The sequence below is a fragment of the Exophiala bonariae genome, assembly GCF_035927105.1.
Source record: "Exophiala bonariae strain CCFEE 5792 chromosome Unknown scaffold_1, whole genome shotgun sequence".
Classification (NCBI taxonomy): domain Eukaryota; kingdom Fungi; phylum Ascomycota; class Eurotiomycetes; order Chaetothyriales; family Herpotrichiellaceae; genus Exophiala; species Exophiala bonariae.
This window is the reverse complement of record NW_027042476.1, coordinates 1,875,058-1,894,428: the sequence shown is the minus strand read 5'-3', so window position 1 is coordinate 1,894,428 and position 19,371 is coordinate 1,875,058. Positions and strand designations below refer to the sequence as shown.

The 19,371-nt window shown below is 49.0% G+C and overlaps 8 protein-coding genes across 8 annotated transcripts; 6 read left to right on the top strand and 2 right to left on the bottom strand.

The window, feature by feature from the left end:
• Positions 1-158: 158 nt before the first annotated feature.
• Positions 159-2,051, top strand: LTR84_000677 (uncharacterized protein; the record flags this gene model as incomplete). The annotated part of the gene is made up of 1 exon (XM_064844307.1): positions 159-2,051. One exon carries the CDS (start codon positions 159-161, stop codon positions 2,049-2,051), a length of 1,893 nt encoding a protein of 630 aa, XP_064712167.1.
• Positions 2,052-2,402: 351 nt separating this feature from the next.
• On the bottom strand, positions 2,403-4,277 carry LTR84_000676 (uncharacterized protein; the record flags this gene model as incomplete). Its single annotated transcript, XM_064844306.1, has 6 exons — positions 2,403-2,683; positions 2,740-2,782; positions 2,853-3,164; positions 3,216-3,269; positions 3,323-4,103; positions 4,153-4,277. 6 exons carry the CDS (start codon positions 4,275-4,277, stop codon positions 2,403-2,405), a joined length of 1,596 nt encoding a protein of 531 aa, XP_064712166.1.
• A 1,833-nt stretch (positions 4,278-6,110) lies between these two features.
• Positions 6,111-7,378, top strand: LTR84_000675 (uncharacterized protein; the record flags this gene model as incomplete). Its single annotated transcript, XM_064844305.1, has 4 exons — positions 6,111-6,144; positions 6,282-6,328; positions 6,384-6,758; positions 6,809-7,378. 4 exons carry the CDS (start codon positions 6,111-6,113, stop codon positions 7,376-7,378), a joined length of 1,026 nt encoding a protein of 341 aa, XP_064712165.1.
• Positions 7,379-10,092: 2,714 nt separating this feature from the next.
• Positions 10,093-11,052, top strand: LTR84_000674 (uncharacterized protein; the record flags this gene model as incomplete). The annotated part of the gene is made up of 2 exons (XM_064844304.1): positions 10,093-10,745; positions 10,803-11,052. 2 exons carry the CDS (start codon positions 10,093-10,095, stop codon positions 11,050-11,052), a joined length of 903 nt encoding a protein of 300 aa, XP_064712164.1.
• Positions 11,053-11,458: 406 nt separating this feature from the next.
• On the top strand, positions 11,459-13,102 carry LTR84_000673 (uncharacterized protein; the record flags this gene model as incomplete). The annotated part of the gene is made up of 2 exons (XM_064844303.1): positions 11,459-11,780; positions 11,829-13,102. 2 exons carry the CDS (start codon positions 11,459-11,461, stop codon positions 13,100-13,102), a joined length of 1,596 nt encoding a protein of 531 aa, XP_064712163.1.
• A 715-nt stretch (positions 13,103-13,817) lies between these two features.
• On the top strand, positions 13,818-15,449 carry LTR84_000672 (uncharacterized protein; the record flags this gene model as incomplete). The annotated part of the gene is made up of 1 exon (XM_064844302.1): positions 13,818-15,449. The coding sequence occupies one exon, from the start codon at positions 13,818-13,820 to the stop codon at positions 15,447-15,449; it is 1,632 nt and encodes a 543-aa protein (XP_064712162.1).
• Positions 15,450-16,221: 772 nt separating this feature from the next.
• LTR84_000671 (uncharacterized protein) lies at positions 16,222-17,364 on the top strand (the record flags this gene model as incomplete). Its single annotated transcript, XM_064844301.1, has 2 exons — positions 16,222-16,411; positions 16,505-17,364. 2 exons carry the CDS (start codon positions 16,222-16,224, stop codon positions 17,362-17,364), a joined length of 1,050 nt encoding a protein of 349 aa, XP_064712161.1.
• A 215-nt stretch (positions 17,365-17,579) lies between these two features.
• LTR84_000670 (uncharacterized protein) lies at positions 17,580-19,205 on the bottom strand (the record flags this gene model as incomplete). Its single annotated transcript, XM_064844300.1, has 1 exon — positions 17,580-19,205. The coding sequence occupies one exon, from the start codon at positions 19,203-19,205 to the stop codon at positions 17,580-17,582; it is 1,626 nt and encodes a 541-aa protein (XP_064712160.1).
• Positions 19,206-19,371: the final 166 nt, after the last annotated feature.

Here is a 19,371-nt window from a genome sequence, read left to right as displayed (position 1 = left end):
TTGGCTTAATGATTGAAATCTTCTTGTTCCGGTCTTACGTGGTATAAAAAGTCGAAGACGTTGCTCAACCTACGATTGTGATTCTTCAGCATTGGTAAAGTAGCAGAAACTCAAGGTTGCCCTTCAGCATCAGTGTACGAGACGAAAGCAAAGGCAGGATGAGTCTTCCAAACGACGCCCCTTCAGTGGGAAGTGTCTTGAGCACTGGTCCTTCAGTCAAACAGCACATCCAGCCAGCATGGTGGCGGGAGTCTTCGGTGTATCAAATCTATCCTGCTTCTTTCAAGGACAGTACAGGATCCGGTCGAGGAGACATCCCCGGTATCATTTCCAAACTTGATTACATTGCTCGGCTGGGAGTCGACCTGGTCTGGTTGTCACCAATCTTGCGATCTCCACAGGTTGATATGGGCTATGATATATCGGATTATCGTGATATTGACCCCTTATACGGCAACATGAATGATCATGATCAGCTTATCAAGGGTCTCCATGACCGAGGATTGAAGTATGTGATGGATCTCGTCGTCAATCACACCAGTGATCAGCACGAGTGGTTCAAGCAATCGAGAAGTTCTAAGGATAACCCTTATCGGGACTGGTACTACTGGCGTCCTGCTAGATATGATCGCGAGGGAAATCGTACTCCCCCAAATAATTGGGAGGCAGCATTTTCGGGTTCCGTGTGGGAGTGGGACGAAGCCACTCAGGAATACTATCTTCACATCTTCGCTAAGGAGCAGCCTGACCTGAACTGGGAGAACCCAAAAGTTGTGGAAGCCGTGCACGAAGTCATTCGGTTTTGGCTCGACAGAGGTGTTGATGGTTTCCGTATGGATGTTATCAATTTTATATCTAAAGATCCAGGATTACCGGACAACAAAATCACCAAACCAGGGTTCCTGCAAATGAGTGCGGAGCATTTTGCATGTGGTCCAAGACTTCATGAATTTCTCCAAGGCATTGGGAGCATCTTAAAAGAGTACGGTGCTTTCAGTGTTGGTGAGATGCCAGGAGTGACTGACACAAAGGAGATTTTGAAGGGAGTAGGACAGGACCGTGGAGAGTTGGCAATGGCATTCCAGTTTGAAATCGTTGACATGGATCATCAGCCTAATTCCAAGTGGCTGCCGAGACCATTTGATGTTCGAGAACTAAAGCAAATCGTCAATAAATGGCAGAGATTTATGCTTGAGAATGGTGGATGGAACGCGTTGTACATGGAAAACCACGATCAAGGCAGAACAATCAGCAGGTATTGTGATGAAAGTGAAGAATACAGGATGAAGAGTTCGAAATTGATCGCCAGCCATCTGGCGTTTCAATCGGGAACCGTCTTCATCTATCAAGGACAAGAGCTTGCACAGATAAATGTCCCAAAGGACTGGGGTCTCGAAGAGTATCAGGATTTAGAGGTTATCAATCATTGGAAGACGGTGCTGGAAGAATATCCCGACGACAAAGAAAAGCAAGCGATTTTCAAGAAGCAGTATCGCCTGATCGGCAGAGACAACGCAAGAACCCCGGTGCAGTGGAAGCCCACAGCTGAAGACTATGCTGGTTTCTCGCCTGCGCCTACCGAAGGCAATGCCAAAGGGTCGAAACCATGGATGTCGATCCATCCAGACTTCAAGAAATGGAATGCAGAGACACTGGTTGCGGACGAAAATTCCTCCTTCCACTACTGGCGCCGTGTGCTTCAACTCCGCAAGACACATAAAGACATCTTTGTGTATGGAGATTTTGAAATGCTAGACTTCGAAGACGAGCATGTTGTGGCATATCTTCGAACGGCAGATGATGCAGGAAACGGAGGGGATCGATCGAGATGTCTCGTCATTACACACTTCGGTGGCGAGGATACTTGGTGGACCGTGCCTGGAAATGTAAAGGATATTCTGTTTGACAACGGAGGACTGAGAGAAGAGGCGATCGTCTCGGACTTGAGGAACTATGCATCGGAAGGTAAGGAGAATGAGGTGAAAAGGGGGGACAATGGGCAGTGGGCGATCAAGTTGCGTCCGTGGGAGGTCGTGATCGCGCTTTCTTAACATCATCTGGGATAGTCCAGTCTATGAAGGAAGGATGCGATTCTCATGACAAGATGGGAAAGCAGCGTTCCTCATGCGGTAGTATGGGACTTGATGCTTACCAAGAGATGGGATGTTATGACTACCCGCAGCCAGGGTCAAAAACCAGCATTAATTGTTTAGAGATATATGAACTTAGGTCTCCACGGGGTCAAGTATGTGAATTATGATCCCTAATTGATACTATCATGCTCGACTACACCATTACTAACTGTGACTGCTGTCAGAGAGAAATCTGTCTCACACCTGAGACTCTGACAGAATTCCTACACTTCCTCATGTCATCGCCATGCGGCAAGTATCCTGGACCGCTTAATTCTTGTCTGTAACGTTGGTAGTCTCAAGCTCAACTCCGTGACGCTTCTCTCCTGTGGCAGTCCGGTGATGAATGGTTTCTTCAAGACCAAGATCGGTCGCCATGCTGAGTCCCTTGTCGGTAGCAGCGGCACCACCGACGAGTGCGCTATCACCATCGAAGTGCTTGGCAATTTCCTCGAGAGGAGTGTTACGGGTTTCGACGTAGAAGAAATACACGACAGCGAGTTCGATGGCGAGCCAGACGCAGTAGAAGATGTAGTACTTCCAGTGGATTGCTAGAAGTCCCGTTAAACTTGCGATTTCATCATCAACAGAAGGGGGGCTTGCTTACCATCGAGTGCAATAGGGTTGACATATTGGTTGAAGAACAATGCCTATCACCGATGAGTTAGATCTCTGACTTGCCAAGACTTGAATAGAACAATTAAACGAGAGTCAACTCACAATATCGACCATCAAGAACATGACTGTGAGACCCTTGGCTCGAATGTTGTATGGGAGAATCTCGACAGTGTAACCGACGAGCATACCAGACCATGCAACGTTGTACCAGAAGTAGTAGATGTAGATCATTCCAACCACAGCATTGGCTGCTGCCTTGCTCTTCTCAATTTGGTATCTGGCCGAGCAGATGGTCCAAACAGTGAAGGTGACAAGCATGCCAGTGGTGGAGATAAGGAAGAGCTTGCGACGGCCAACTTTGTCAACGAAAAAGCAAGCAGTGACAGCAGTGGCAAGGTTGAAGATTTGAAGAATCTAATCTCAGTTAGTCAAAATCCATAGCTGCCAATAGATCAGAAGACTTACGCCGTTGATGAGATTTTGAGTCAAAACATCAGTATAACCAATCTCGTTCAAGATCTGAAATTGGTGAGTTCATGTGATGAAGAGCAGAGGTTGGGTGGAAATCTTACCTTGGTGATGTAGTAGGAAACGAGACCGTTACCAGACCATTGCGAGAAGAGACCAGCAGAGAGCAAGATGATGAGTCTGTGACGATTACCCTTTGTCTTGACAAGTTCGAGCCAACCATTTCCTTCGGCTTCCTTCTCGAGTCTGAGGGTGTCACGAATTTCGACATACTCGACTTGTACCATTTCGTCGTGCTCGTTACCGTTTGCATGCACATTGGCCAACACACGTAGTCCCTTATCCTCCTTTCCATGGGCGATGTACCATCTAGGTGACTCGGGGACGAACCAGATACAACCAATTTGAATCAATGAAGGTACTGCTTGCACCATGGTCGGGACTCTCCATGACCAGTTGTTGTCAATACGACTCGTGCCGTAGGTCAGCCATGCTGCCACGATAGAACCAGCATACCAGGTGGTGTTGTAAATGGTGGTGAAGATGGCACGGTGCTGAGGGTGGACCAACTCCGTGATCAACAAAGGTGAGGCTCCGTGAGCAATGGCAACACCAAAACCGAGAAGAAAACGGGCTCCCAAGAACATGCCAAATCCGGACGAGATGGACTGGAGAACCACACCGACCAACATAATGATACAGCCGACCAGAATACCCGTTCGACGACCCAGAATATCGGCTGCGTAGGGGACAAATGGGATGGCCGTAATAGAACCCACAGACATGATTGCATTCAGGATACCGATCTTGCTACCTTTTGGGTGGTTGAAATAGTCTTGCCATGGTTCAAGCGATTGAAGTCCGTTCATCATAGAGCCGTCATATCTAGCTGGGTTAGCAGATACAAGGTGTAAAGTGTAGTTTTGGTACGTACCCATTGGTGGCACTGGTAAGGACGACAAACATCAAAATAATGTAGGTCTTTCTCAAGGCAGGATCCTTATACCAGGTCACCGCTGGAAATTGGCGACCGCCGACTTCAAAATAGGCTTTACCCATGGCGAGTGAGTTTATTGTTCACAGCCCAATGGATACTCTCTGTGGCTTGATTATGATCGTACGATTGTTTGACGACAATGCTGTTGAAGGCAAACTCAAAGAATCATGGGGAAAGAGAGGACTTTATACAACACTGAAGTCAAGTCAGAAGTAACCTACTGTTACCACTCACGAGGGGATCATGAAAATCATGCTGTCCGCATGCATTCGGTAGTAGCGTGCGGGAAGTCGAGCTAGTCCTTGACAAGGGTCCTAACCGCTAGCAACACGATGGTATTGAGAGAAAGGACCATTAAAGCACCAGAGGCGGCAGGAACATTTCTCAATGGAGACGGACATCCGAAGCGAAAAGCGTTCGATGTGCGCTATTGCGTGCCGGCACTGGCTGGACCAGAAGGGCCATTTCTGTGGATACCCTTACCTCAGCCTGAAAGATCTGAATTAACCCTGACCACGTCGTACCACTGAAGCCAGGGCTCAATTCTTGCTCGTGACCCTAAGCTCCGTTGATCAGCCGTAAGTTACTCAGAACGGACAACAAGCTATTCGGGGACCAGGATGATACATGCGCAACGGGAGAGGCATCTAGATGGCTTGGAAGGTCAACGCACCGGGGAACGATAGAAGGATGTTCGAACCATGGCAGTTGACATGATTGGCTCATGCAAGGACTTCAAGAGGTGCAGTATTGAAGCTGGAGGTGGCGATGTGGGTGAAAGTGGTGGTGGACTCATCTGCGGCATCCACATTGGCCCCATGAAGAGCATTCCAAGTCAGAGTCCGGGCACGAGGCTAACTCGTTAGGGGACGGCGGGAGGTGCCACTCTTGGGCCAGGGTATGAATCTAGTCTACTGACAGTGGTACGGGAAATAAAGATGACTGACACTCCAAGTCTATGCTCTGATTTTATCCATTTTAGCCGGCACTCATTTCTGAAACTTTGACTTCAATCACGGCAAATCACATGGGGAGCTTTCTCCTCACGCCCGTCCATAGTCTATCGCTACGACAGCGATCAGGAAGAATGATCTCGGACCCATACCTGGTACGGATACCCAAGCCGTGGAGGAAATCCGGGCTCCCACAACAACCCCAACCTTTGCAGGAGCCATCTCATGCTTACTTAGCCTGAAAATTCCAATCTGGAACCATTGGATCGGTCATTTGGTCCACGATGGGAGCTCTATGGACAACGATTGCAAAGATTATGTACGAGAGACATGAGTGTTCAAAGGTCTTACCGAGGTCGACAAGGCTAGGTCTGTTGTTGACTACCTGGGTGCCCACCCTTGATCAATTGATTTTCGACACTGCAAATTCGGCTCCACAATCGTGATGATGCAAGGCACGAACGAACCAAAAACTTACAGACCTTGTAGAATATCTGAACCCAGAGTGTCCGAAAACTAGGATGCCATGTCTCTGCAACTGAATCGGGAAGGCAGATATCGACAACGTGGAAGAACCTGCGTTGTACGCGTCCATACACTTTCCAACTCCCTTCCACTACACACCCGGCTGATATCGTTGATTGAATCGACGCGTAGCCATTGAGCCGCAGAAGCTTTCTCCGCAGCAGCGGTCATAGATCGACATTGTGCAATTTTGATTCCAAACAAGGTCTTTGAGATATTTGCCGGGAGTAGGTATATGAAGACGCAAGTCGAAGGACAGGTAGGTGATGGTAGATTTGCTCAAGCTCGATTGTTCGGATTCGATCGTTGAAAGACGTACTCTACCGCTTGTTTGCCGGATATCATTGATCATGCGGTGCTCCAACACTCTTCTCCTCGCAGGTTATGCGACTCTTGTATCCTCAAACCCCGTACAAAATGGATGGCCGTCGACAGGAGGGTGGCCACATCAGTCAGTTCCAGCTAGCTCGCGTGTATCAACAAAGCCTGTCGTATCAGCAACAGCTTCTTCAGTGCCTTCGACACCTTCGACTCCATCCTGCTCGGGGTCCTTCGAACCCACCGGACCTCCTTACTTGAACGATCTAGCTCACACAGCTGGAAAGTTGTACTTTGGGAGCGCAACAGATCAGCCAGTATGCCGTAAAGCACTCGTGTTTCCTTTGCTGTGTTTGCTGACCGTACTCACAGGGCACTGGTGAAGACGACAACATCCTGTACCAGACCATTCTTAACAATACTCGCATCTTTGGCCAAATCACCCCTGCAAACTACATGAAGTTCTTCGCCACCGAGCCAGAGCAGGGGGTATTCAACTTCACCGGGGGACAAGTTGCAGTCGACATTGCCAAGGACCATGGGAAATACCTCCGATGTCATAACCTCGTGTGGAACTCTCAGTTGAGTGACTGGGTTGTGAATGGTACCTGGACACCGGAGACCCTGACAGCAGTCATGGAAAACCATATCAAGACCTTGATTACCCATTTCCAAGATGACTGCTATGCTTGGGATGTTATCAATGAAGCGGTTGCCTCAAATGGTAGCTTTTCGTCTAGTATTTGGGTAAGCTCTCGATAACTTTGCGCAAATTGTCAAATCACTTACTCAAGCAGTATGATACCATTGGACCCGAATACTTTTTCCTCGCATTCCAGTTCGCACAAGAGGCAGTCGAGGCCACCGGCAAAGACATCAAACTGTACTATAACGATTATGGTATTGAAGATACCGGCAACAAGACACAAGCAGTGTACGGTCTGATCAAGGAACTAAAGTCCAGAGGTATTCGCATCGATGGTGTCGGTCTGGAGTCTCACTTCATCGTCGGATCAACACCCAGCCGTGAAGAGCAGGTCGCAGCCAAACAGGGATATGTCAGCCTCGGGGTTGAGGTTGCCATCACAGAACTTGACGTTCGTTTCGAACAAGCAAATGCCACCAACTCGACAGGATTTGCCATTCAGGCTCAGGACTATTACGATTCAGTGGCCAGTTGTATGGACGTTGATGGATGCGTGGGAGTGACGGTATGGGATTTCGACGACCAGTATTCCTGGATTCCTGGAACTTTCCCTGGTCAAGGTGCAGCAACACTTTACAACGCAGACTTCACGAGAAAGCCAGCGTACTACGCAGTGGGGGATGCTCTCCAAGGTGCCCCATGCTCAGTATGTTCTGCCTGAGTCTTGATGCCACCTATCATGCATCTTCCCCAGCTATTACTACCCAGTCCCGCAAATTCTCCCTAATCCAGACTTCTTAGAGTCTTTCCTGTATACGAATAGTTTATTTTTGAATACTACCATCACTGATGTCTGTGAAATGACCAATCGTATTTTCGATTTGCTCGCCTCCGCCGGCCCTAGAAAACCAAGTTCTATCACCCGTGAGGCGCCCCATACCCCTGTCCTTATTCTAGAGTATTCGCTACGAAGTCAAGCCGTACGGCGCTCGTTAGCTACCCTTGTTCAAAGCCCCGCGTCATGCAATGTACTGCACCAACGCATGTCACATCCAATCGTTTGCAATTCTCGCTTTAGCCGGTCTCTGACAAGCTTAATTCGCCACCGAGGTTGTACCGATCTCGTTCCTGACTGGTGACAAATTGTTTACGGGGTGTTCCACAATTCTCATGGCTGTGATCACCAGATCGACAGTCAAGCGTGATTGATTACAAGCTTGGGCGATCCCTTGACTGTAACGCAAGGCTCTCCATGTACGAAGTAAATAGCCAGAAACCATCGTCGACTCACCTCCTACGTGATGGCCTTGCATGTGCTTGGTATCTCACTGACCAACTATGTACCTTACTTGCACCGCTCGACAAGGGCCAAGGGAATCTAGTGAGGGCAAGGCAAGAAATTCCCGGATCACAAATCCTTCAAGCTTGATACTGTTGGTGGTGACTCTTTTTAGACATCGCCTTTACATTGCTAGCATATTCGAACTTCTGAGCACAAGGCTATCTGCCAAATAGTGGTATCATGAAGACATGTTCCTCGGTCCTGCCAGTCTGGGTCATCCCCCTACATCCAGCCCGAACATGAACCAAGCGAAAGAAAAAATGATTGCGCTGGAATATAGGCTAAGATCTTCATCTTGTTGGACCTGCAAAGAGCGAGTACGGAGTATAGTATCACCAAATCCTCATCAAAGATCATCTCAATCCAGGTTTCATTCTTGAGCTACCGTATCTGCGGCCTACCGATCTTCCGACCGTGTAGGTGGTGTTATTTCGAGTGCGGCTAAAGTTTTCTGTCTAGAAAGAAAATGGCGCAAGCTTTGTCTCTGGAAGCCTTGTAACGAGAAAGAATGCGGTTTCGGACTGGCCTAGCAGCGTCCCCACATGATATGCGGGTAGATCGACCCATTGAAGCTCGTATGACCCATGCGCCAAAAAATAAAAACATGGGGAGAGAGAGAAATTCGAATTCAGCCTGAATATCTACCCCTGGTCAGGCGTCGAGCGGGTCGAGACCGGAAGTCGAAAGGGTGGCAGGGGGTGGAAAATTCCCCGATCCCTCACACGACTTCAAAGTCCACCAGTCCAAATTTTCTGGTGAGTTAGATCTGCCGAGGCACGGCGCTGTTATTGAGTGGATCTAAGCCTCGAGAAATCGAAACGACACATGCCTCAATCGAGCTAGGCCCAATGTCGAGTCAAATATATCATTGTCTAGACGATGGTGTGTCAGGTGGACCGGATTGACTGCATCTGACACGTGCAGGATCACATTCGGAGGCCAAGTATTGCCACGAGCTCTCTTCCAAATCTGAATCATTAAACGCCGGATCATCCCAAATCGCAATGAGTATATGACAGGACCATCTTTGTAAATCATTGAGTCATATCCTTTTAGGTTGGCCTGGCCGTGAGGAGGTCGGCCCCCAGTGTCTCAGACAAACCTTGCGATACATCCCCGCGAGTGTTAGATCGTATTGAATAGTGCGAATTCGGTCCATGCCCAGTCTCGCGGGTTCGTATCGTAGCTCGTTTGGGTACAACTCGATAACGGGTGGCAGGAAGCACTGCTCCCTTGCCAACTTCGTACGTGCATGGTGATGTTCGATCTTATAATGATCTTCGGATAACAAGGCTGTGAGCCGTGATACGCGCAAATTGCGCCAAGGAAAGTGCTAGGAACATCGTCCAAACGAAGGTCCCGCGATATCAAAGTCTCTCAGAGGTTGCAGAATTCTGTCCATGCTTCGCGAGTATTATTAGCAAGCCGCAGAAAGGGTACCGCCATGGTGACTATGTCACCATGGCGGTACTGAAGGGCGAGCTTTTTGGTGAACTTTCTCTGTCTTTACGAATTCCTGCCAGAGCAGAGTATGACAAAATTTGCCCTTCAAAATAAAAAGGCATAGCATAATTAAGAAGCACCGTCGCGAGAGTGCTTCGTCAGCACCAACTATACCCGACAGCAACGGCACAGTCAGGCTGCGTTCTGGGACTTGACAACCTTCGCCACCGGAAATTAAGTGCTGGTCATGTCGAATGGTCAACTTATCGTCTCACACAATTCTGTCTTCATGGTGTTGCTGTTATGTTCTTGCTCAGACTAGAACATTTCCACGATGCCTACGGCCTGGTCTGGCTTAGTCGCGTTCATTATCAGAATTACTGCTTTTTCGCTGTACATGCGACGTGAGTCTTGAACTTAGGCAAAGCCAATGACTTATAGGAATATCGTGAATCAGGACTTGGAAAGGTACCAATGAAGGCTAACATGGATGAAGACGGTGGAAGTGGAGAAGACTTAACCAGTGCTCAAAGCCTCCAATCCCCTGTGATCTTGGCATAAAGCGGTAAATAAATTCACCAATCCTGCGTGAAACAATCAACGATGCTTTTCTTGCATTTGGGTACTACATTACTACCTCAGCCATCGCCATGAAACAAACTGAGGGATCTGTCGATTTTCCCTGCGCAGCTGCGGGCAAGGATTGTCAAATTTGGTACATGTGCGCCGGTGATATTCGATCAGGTCGGCCACTAGTCATCCTCCACGGAGGTCCTGGAATGAGCCATGACTATCTCTTGAGTCTCACCGATCTTGCTTCACCGACACGGCCTCTTATTTTCTTTGATCAAATCGGAACCGGCAAATCAACTCATCTACCTGAAAAACGATGCGACTATGACTTCTGGACGGAGCAGTTTTTTCTTGATCAGGTGACGGCGGTGGTCACCCTCTTGGGCATCCAAGATGACTACGATTTACTTGGTCAGTCGTGGGGTGGGATGCTGGCTGCAGCATATGCTGCCACGCAACCGGCTGGACTTCGACGCCTGGTGTTGGCAAACACTCCTTTCAGCTCCAAGATGTGGACAGATACTTACAAGCGCTATCGGGATCTTATGCCTGAAGAGCTACGCAAGCAGTTGATGCAAACACGAACTTTCGACACTACACCTACTCCGGAGTACCAGGAGGCTCTTGATGAGTTCTACAAGCGACATTTCATGAATCTTGACCCCCTACCAGCGGAAATCCAGCGTTGCTACGACGACTTGGGAAGGGATGATACGGTGTGGAAAAGCACGTAAGTCACGGATTAATCGCACACGACTCAGTTACAGACGGCTAACGAAATTGGTAGCCTTGGGCCGGATGAGTTTGACTGGGTTGGCACAATGGCGACCTGGACCATGGAAGGCCGAGCGCATTTGATCAAGGTACGGACGCTACTGATGAATGGGGCACAAGAGGGTGCCGATGACCTTTCGCAATCCGAATTCAAGAAATTCGTCGACGCAGATTGGGTCAAGTTCGACAAATCCACCCACATGCCGCATTGGGAAGAGAGAGATAAGTTCATGAGAACGGTCAGCGAGTTCCTCAATGCATAAACGAGCAACGCGTCCCAGAGACATTATTGCTATCACGGAAACTAGACGACGAGATTCATGATACTTAGAGGCTAGACTTGAAATACGCAATGCTATGCTTCAGGGTCTCAAGCCACATGCTCAAATCAGCAAGAAATCCCCGCTGATTGAACTTTACGGTAATCTTCATTCTTAGCGTTTGTTGTACGGGAAGGTGGGTCCCGCAACCAAAATTCATGAATTCTCGATCCTACCATCTCTTATCAAACATCTACAGAGCATCGCTCGGTCTGAGGTCCAGCCGTGGCTGTTTGGCCCAATGATTTCTGGCCTATATCTTCCAACAGCTTCTCTGCCTTGACCTATTTCTTTCCACCCACCAAATATCTATCTACGCTCCCATCCCGTCCGACGCTGTTCGCCCATGATGGAGAGCAATAAATCAAACGCCCCTGAGGTCAAATTGGCCGATGCCCCGGACGAGAACAGTTCCATGGCAAAGACCAAATCCTTAACTGAAGGCCAAGTGCTGGAGACTGCTTTGCACCAGGACTTCAGTCTTTGGAGCACATTGGGAATCGGCTTTTCGTACATCGCAACGCCACTGTCCATCGGAACCTTTCTGGCATTTAGCCTTTCGGCGGGTGGAAGCCCGTACTTTTTCTATGGATATATTGTCTGTTTCTTCTTCCAAACCTTGGTCGTCTTGAGTTTGGCCGAGATTGCTGCATTTCTACCTCATACCTCAGGTAAGCCACTATCTATCAGCACCTTGGGGAAATACTAATTTTCACAAGGTCAAATCTTCTGGACGTCCCGACTAGCACCCCGAGCATTTGCTAGGCCGCTAAGTTATTTTACTGGAGCATTCACCATGATGGCTTGGACTTTCTGGACATCTGCCACCTTTTTATTCACTGCACAGCTAGTTCTGGCTTTTGTCCAAGTCTGTGGGTCAACCTGGGATCAGAAAGGATACCAAGTGTTTCTCCTGTATGTTGCCTGCAGTATATACGCATTCTTCATCAATACATGGGGCTTCAAATTCATGCCTTTTATGTCAAAGTTCATGCTCGGATATATCAACCTAGGGGCTTTGTTCATCTTGATTGCCCTCCTGGTCAGAGCTACACCCAAGCCATCACCAAGACAAGTCTTTGTCGACATCAATAATGAGACAGGGTGGTCATCAAATGGAATGGTTTTTTTCCTGGCACTTTTGCCAGGACTGACTGCCCTGAATGGATTCGACTCGGCCGCACACATGGCAGATGAAGTTCCCCATCCTGCAAAGCAAATACCTCAAGTCATGATCGGCCTGGTCCTCCTCTGCGGCTTTGCTGGGCTTCCGATGGTTATAGCGCTTTTGTTTTCGATCACAGAACCAGCAAACCTCCTGATTTCGACCCAACCAATCTTTACACTTTTCCACGACAGCATGAGGTCTCAACCGTTGGCCATTATTGCATGTGTTATCTATCTGGGCCTGTTCTTTTTCGCCTGCGGCTCCATTGTAACAACACTCAGCCGTGTTTGGTGGTCCTTCTCGCAGTTGGGGTCACTGCCATGGGCAAAATGGCAAGGCCACCTCAATCCAGGATGGTTACTCCCCGTCAATTCGATTATTGTGGTTTCAATCCTTCAGTTTCTGATCGGACTGCTCATCTTTGGTCCCACGACGGTATTATACGGCATCACCGGAAGTGCAGCCATCTGCTTCTTCTTTTCCTACATGATCCCGATCGTCTGCCTGTTGGTTAAAGGACGAAAATCACTACCCAAGAAAAGATATTTCAACCTTGGACGACTTGGGCCCATCATCAACATTATCAGTGTGGCTTGGGCAATGCTGGTGACCGTTTTCCTATGCTTTCCCACCTCGTATCCCGTCACGGCGAGTTCGATGAACTACGCTTCGGCCGTGGTCGCGGTGGGCTTGTTTCTGTTCGCTCTGGTGTGGATATTCCATGCTCAGAAGCACTATACCTTGCCCATTGCGTTGTTTGCATCTGAATTGCACGGGAACGATGCCAACATTACTGTGGTGACTTGTGCTGAGCATCCTCAGTAGTTTATTAGTATTAGTGGGAGGATTCCAACCTTGTATGCATATTCTGTTGTGTCGCACCCCTAAACGGAATGCGTCGAGTATCTCGGGAGGATGATCCACATCAGCCCGTTCATTTTCTGCCCTGCTTTTTGTGTGAACTCACCCTGCATGAGCGAGCCTTGTGATAAGCCTCGCAGGGATCAAACCAGTACGGTCAAGCAATTCTCGATCGAGCTGCAATTTACCAACTAACAAACGGTAGATACTAATCTCTTATCTGGTTAGTCACATGGCCATTTTACACCTCGGCAAAATGAAAGCAACAGTTTGTTTCGAACTCGAACCAGGGCAAGTGGGGCCGATGATATCCAACATTGGACTCGAGACTTCGACTCAGCAGTGAACAATCACCAGCTTTGTAAATACGTGTTACCGAGTGCGTGTTACAGAATTTGCAGCGTCAACTAGAGACACAGTAAGATGAAAGCGACCTTACTTTATACTCCCTAGCTCTATCTTATATCTACTCTAGAAAGATCTCTAATTTAGATTCTTAACTAGTTATTACTAATATTTTTTAGCTATAATACTTTAATTACTACTTAATTAATATCAAAATATTTGACCGTAAGTAATCTATTTTCGCCTAGTATGAAGGCTAAAAGGCTCGTCTGCGTTTGAGTGATTTTAATGAGACCAGCACCAGAGAATCATTTCGGTGAAGCGAGGATCAGACATGAAACTGCTTCTTCTAAAGAGCGGAGGACTCCGGGGTGTCAGTAGAGTGAGCAGACCGTGTGAGCCGACATTCACAGCTCATCTTTCGTCATCCTTCACCGCCTGGAGAACGAAGCCATCAGTACTGTTCAGCATTGCTCATAGGTCAGCGCACACAGCTTCTACAGGGGACAAACGACAATTGAAACGCGACGCCAGATTTGCACGCTTGAGCGCAGCGCACATCGGCTTCTTCAAATCGGCGCTGGGATCGCCCGATGTCCTGGACGGAAACACGCCTGACGGGTCCTCAGAACTCACAGGCTTCAATGAAGACTGGATGGGAAAGTACAAAGGCAATTCCCAACTAGTGCTGAGACCTCGCGACACCTCTCAAGTCAGCCAAATTTTGGCATACTGCAACGACAACAATCTCGCAGTCGTACCCCAAGGAGGGAACACTAGTTTGGTGGGTGGCAGCGTACCTGTGTTTGACGAGATCATCATCTCGCTCTCGAACATGAAACATATACGAGACTTTAATCAGGTCAGTGGGGTATTGACTGTGGATGCTGGAGTTGTTCTGGAGACCGCAGATTTGTACCTTGCGGAGCGACAACATATCTTCCCACTAGATTTGGGTGCGAAAGGATCCTGCCATGTCGGAGGCAATATCTCTACAAATGCAGGCGGCCTTAGATTGTTGCGCTACGGTTCTCTACACGGAAACGTGTTGGGTATCGAGGCTGTGCTCCCGAACGGCGTAGTACTAAACGATCTTTCGGGCCTACGAAAGAATAACACCGGCTATGACCTTAAACATCTGTTTATCGGTGGCGAAGGGACTATCGGAATAGTGACTGGTGTGTCTATTGTCTGCCCTCCGAAGCCAAAAGCGGTGAATGTTGCATTTTTCGGCTTGCCCACGTACGACCACGTTCAGATTGCGTTTCAAGAGGCTAAGCTACGTCTTGGAGAGGTCCTATCGGCTTTCGAAATGATGGACAAACACAGCCAGGATTATGTCCACCGAGCCACCCAAAACAAGCGGCCCCTGGACACACAGCACGATTTCTACTGCCTAGTGGAGACGAGCGGCAGCAATGCTTGTCACGACTATGAGAAGCTCGAAGGCTTCCTTGAACACGTATTGTCCGAGCGTATCGTATCCGATGGAGTCGTTGCTCAAGACGGCTCTCAGATCAAGGCTTTGTGGGGCTGGCGTGAAGGCATCGCGGAAGCCCTGAGCAAGGCCGGTGGCACTTACAAATACGACTTGTCTATTCCCCACAAGGATCTCTACCAGGTTGTGAAAGCCACGGAAGCAGAATTGACAGCGCATCATCTCCTGGGCCCCACTGATGATTTTCCGGTAGAAAGCGTCCTCGGCTATGGTCATATGGGTGACATGAATATTCATCTGAATGTCGTTGTTAGGCGGTATAGCGACGCCGTCCAAGAATGTCTTGAGCCATGGATCTACGCTTGGACTCGGCAGTATAACGGCAGTATCAGCGCCGAGCACGGTTTGGGACTCGCCAAAAAGCCATACGTGGGTTACAGCAAAGATAGGGCGATGCTGGATGTGATGGCTCAAGTCAAGAAGCTCTTTGACCCCAAAGGGATCATGAATCCGTACAAATTCATCTAATGGTGTGTTGAGGTGGTCACTGTATCGAGGTGTGCTCAGCCGTGGCGCATATCCTGCAACTCCATATTGTCAGTACAATACAACAAGTCCTCTGACCCTACTACACTCTCGGATTTTCTTCATCCACAGGATGTCGTACGACTTGGAAACTCTACAGAGATTGCAAGGGGTTCTGAAGCGGTGCTTGCAGATGTACATTTTGCCCTCCCATTTGAAGATAGATTTCTCGTTCATAGTAATCGCATGGCTACGCTCCCGCTTCTCTTGTCATGCGTGCTCTGCAGAGCTAGGACACTCCAGTGCAGGACCATTGAGATAATGAAAATTACGGTCAAGCATCTCGCAATCAAGCGGTGACTCTTGGGACGTAATGGTCGACCCAAACAGCCGTGCACTTTCTCACCGTCCTTCTACCTGTGAACGGCTTTGGGGGAGTTTACCGATGGCTTTGGCCAACTCGTGAAAAGTAGGTGGGGCCGGACCGACTGACTCAAATAAAGTATGACAGAAATGGCAGCCTTGCAGACATCCGCAAGGCATTCCTTGGACCGAAAAGCAGGACGGAGTTCGTGTTTGTAATCGAGGTGTGTCACTCTCTGGGTCAAGCTGTTATGCCAAACGTCGGGCGTCTGCCCCAGAGTCATGACCAAACGTGGGATAACCTCCGGTCCACTGAAGTCACACGTCACCAGACAAGCGCTTACCTACAGACATTAACAGATAGCCACAGAGAACATTTCATACAGTCCAAGAGAGTATGCAAGCCTCAAATATGCGCAAAGCCAACTGTTTGTTGATCGGATGTGGTGGAATAGGAACCATTGCTGCCCTGAATCTGGAACGAGGAGGACTCGCTGCGGTGACGGCGGTGCTTAGATCCAACTACAGCCATGTAGTGCAGCATGGCTTCACCATTGAGTCTGTCGATCATGGTAACATCAAAGGCTTTAGGCCAAGTAATGGTACGTGTAAGCGCAAACAGTGCTTTCCATCAATGACCCATTTGCGATGCAGCACGATGCGTTGTCGTTACTGACATACTCGCGCACATCTAGTCCGAGACACGATCCCCAATGTTCGCGATGAGGTTCTACCACCTTTTGACTATATCATCTGCACCACGAAGAACATTCCTGATGTCCCGCCAACATTAGCAGAACTTATAAGTCCGGCTGTTACACCAGGGATTTCAAGCATTGTCCTGATCCAGAACGGCCTCAATATTGAGAAACCTCTGATCAAAGCCTTTCCCAACAACATCGTCATTTCCGGTACGAGCTTCAACGAGTCCCGTCAGACCGGCCAGGGCATTATCGCGCAAACAGACACTGATCGTGTCTCGTTTGGTGCCTTCGAAAATTCGAACATCTCGATACCGCGACAGCAAGAATCCGCCAAGGCCTTTTGCGCAATATACGGTGTCAATGGAAAGTGTGATGCCAGCTACGACCCCAACGTAGGCTGGATACGATGGCGAAAGCTGTTGTACAATGCATGCCTCAATCCTATCTGCGCCATATCTGGTCTCGACACTGGCCTCGTTCAACTCTCTGAAGAGACAGTCGCGAACCTTGTTGTGCCAGCTATGCAGGAGATTCGTGCTGTAGCCAAGGCTTGTGGGCACGATCTCCCTGAAGAATTGATAGCGAAGATGATATCGCTGGATCGGATTGCCACGCACAACGCACCAAGTATGCTACTCGACGTCCGCGCGAACCGATTTCTGGAATTCGAGAACCTTGTTGGGGAGCCGATGCGCGCGGGACTTGCACACGGCGTGCCAATACCAACACTTGGCGTCTTGTATCATATTCTAGCCGCGATGCAATGGAAGTTGAAGGTCACGAAAGGAATGGTGCAGATCAGTCCTGTATATGACTCAGACTCAGAAGGCAAGTCAGACTCAATGCTTTGATGAGGGAGGAGTTCTCTTGCAGTCCCTGTATGGCGAGTCTCTCTGATGAGCGCAGAGGATGAAAAGGACACCCTTAATGGTATCAGTAAAATACTACAATGATATTGGCGTTGAATCTCGGTGCACATCCGCATCATTTACTATGAAATAGGTCAACCATCTCGTAGATGCCTGAGGAATTATGCAAAAAAAGCTTCCACAGGCCGCCGCACATATTATACACGTTCACTGATAGCGAGTCCAAGTATCCTCGAACATTCCTGCAGACTTTCCCCCTGTGCATTCGCATACCACTGATACGGATCCATGACCTTACACCCAAGAGCCTCTTCAAACCCATCCTGATCGGAAAAGCTCCAGTTGCCTTTGGGGAACTGATGATCGTGCTCCATGTCAGGCTTCCTCTCCGCAGTCCCACTGCTTGCATTGCTGAAATGGCTAGATTCGCTGCTGCCACTCTCTGATAGATTAGATCGGAATATGCCCGCTGCAGAAATAGGTAAAAAATCTTCGTATGTTTGTGGAATAGCCTCTAGAATTCCGTCCTTGAGTAGCTGCTGTACAGAAACAGGCTCAGCACGCGCAATTCTGTTGAAACCCTGGGAAAGGTCGGTCTTCTGAACACGATAAAGACAGTAGACCAATCCCTGCTCAAGCAGATCATTCCAATTATCAGGCAGACGAGCATTGAAATCGCTCACCCAGTCAAAGTGGCTAACCTCTGCCAGGACCGCGTCGTAGAGGGAACGTCCTTTGGGCGTTACGGCGGCACCACGCTGCTCGATTTCACCAAAGTGGGCTTTGTGCATGCCTTGGAAGACCGCTGTCGCAAGACCACCCCGACCCCTGAAGAGCGTGCGTTCTTCCAATGCCAAGAAGCTGGTTGGTCGCAGCAAGACTGGCACAGATCGACGTGGTGGCCCCTCAATACCGTCTTTGACTTTGAGACCTCGAGACTTCATGAGAGTGTACGCGCGATCAATATCCAGCGTCCGGGGTGTTAAGTGATTGATATGTGCTGTTCCAAAACAAGAGATATCTGCTAGGATAGGATGTTCCGACTTGAGTGTTTGGTAATCTTCGAATGAACACGCGGCAGAGTGTTGCCAACGGAACGTGTTCAAGGCCTCGTGAATGAACGACGAGGCTTGAATGCGAGTAAATCCACCATGTGCCTCGCCCTGCTCAATGTGGTCGAGGAGCTGGTCGGTGAATATCTTGCGACGGAGAATCATGGAAAGTGCGAGTTCGCGTGACCGAGGCTCCAGTAGGTTCGGACGTAAAATTGTAGTGAAGACTCGAAATGGGTTGCGCGCAAGAGCCCGTTGTGAGACCGGTCGGAAGGCAGTTGCGTGCATAGGCAGGTCTGCAACAGAAAGGTCATAATACCCCACTGGATACAACCCGATGAGTGCAAAGACTCTGCGAATCACCCTGAGTTCCTGTTCTGAGCCCAATCTGATGGCACCATGGCCCTCCAGGTCAAGGCGTTCTTCCTCAAAAGCTCTGTTAGCTGTGTTACCTTCCTCAATCACAGCTTGGTTGACTTCTCGGACGATTTGCACAAGATCACCATATAGCGGGACTTCTTGCTTGTACATGGCCGACATGGCAAGGGCGAACTCAGCCCGGAGGTCGTCTTGATCGACGAGATCTGGATGGTGGTAGTGCTCTCCGTCGTGGAACTCGCATACGTGGCCAAGGGCCGGTGTCATTTCGGCAAAGCGCTGGAGAAGCCGGTTCTCTTTCCACTGAGTCGTGGTTTGAGTAAACGTTGATCTTGATATCCCACGTCGATACTCCCTCTTCGTTGACTGATGGCTATCATTTGACACTTGCATGGTGGTCCGTCACACCATCATGTTTCGATCAGGCTGGGAGACCCATTAGCGGACCGAATCTCATTGTGGAGCATCTCCAAATGCACATCTGAAGCCAGGCTCCCCGTACTAAGGTGCAAAACTGAAAAGGAAGGTAGACTCCGTGTAGGTCAATCCCGTGGCCGCC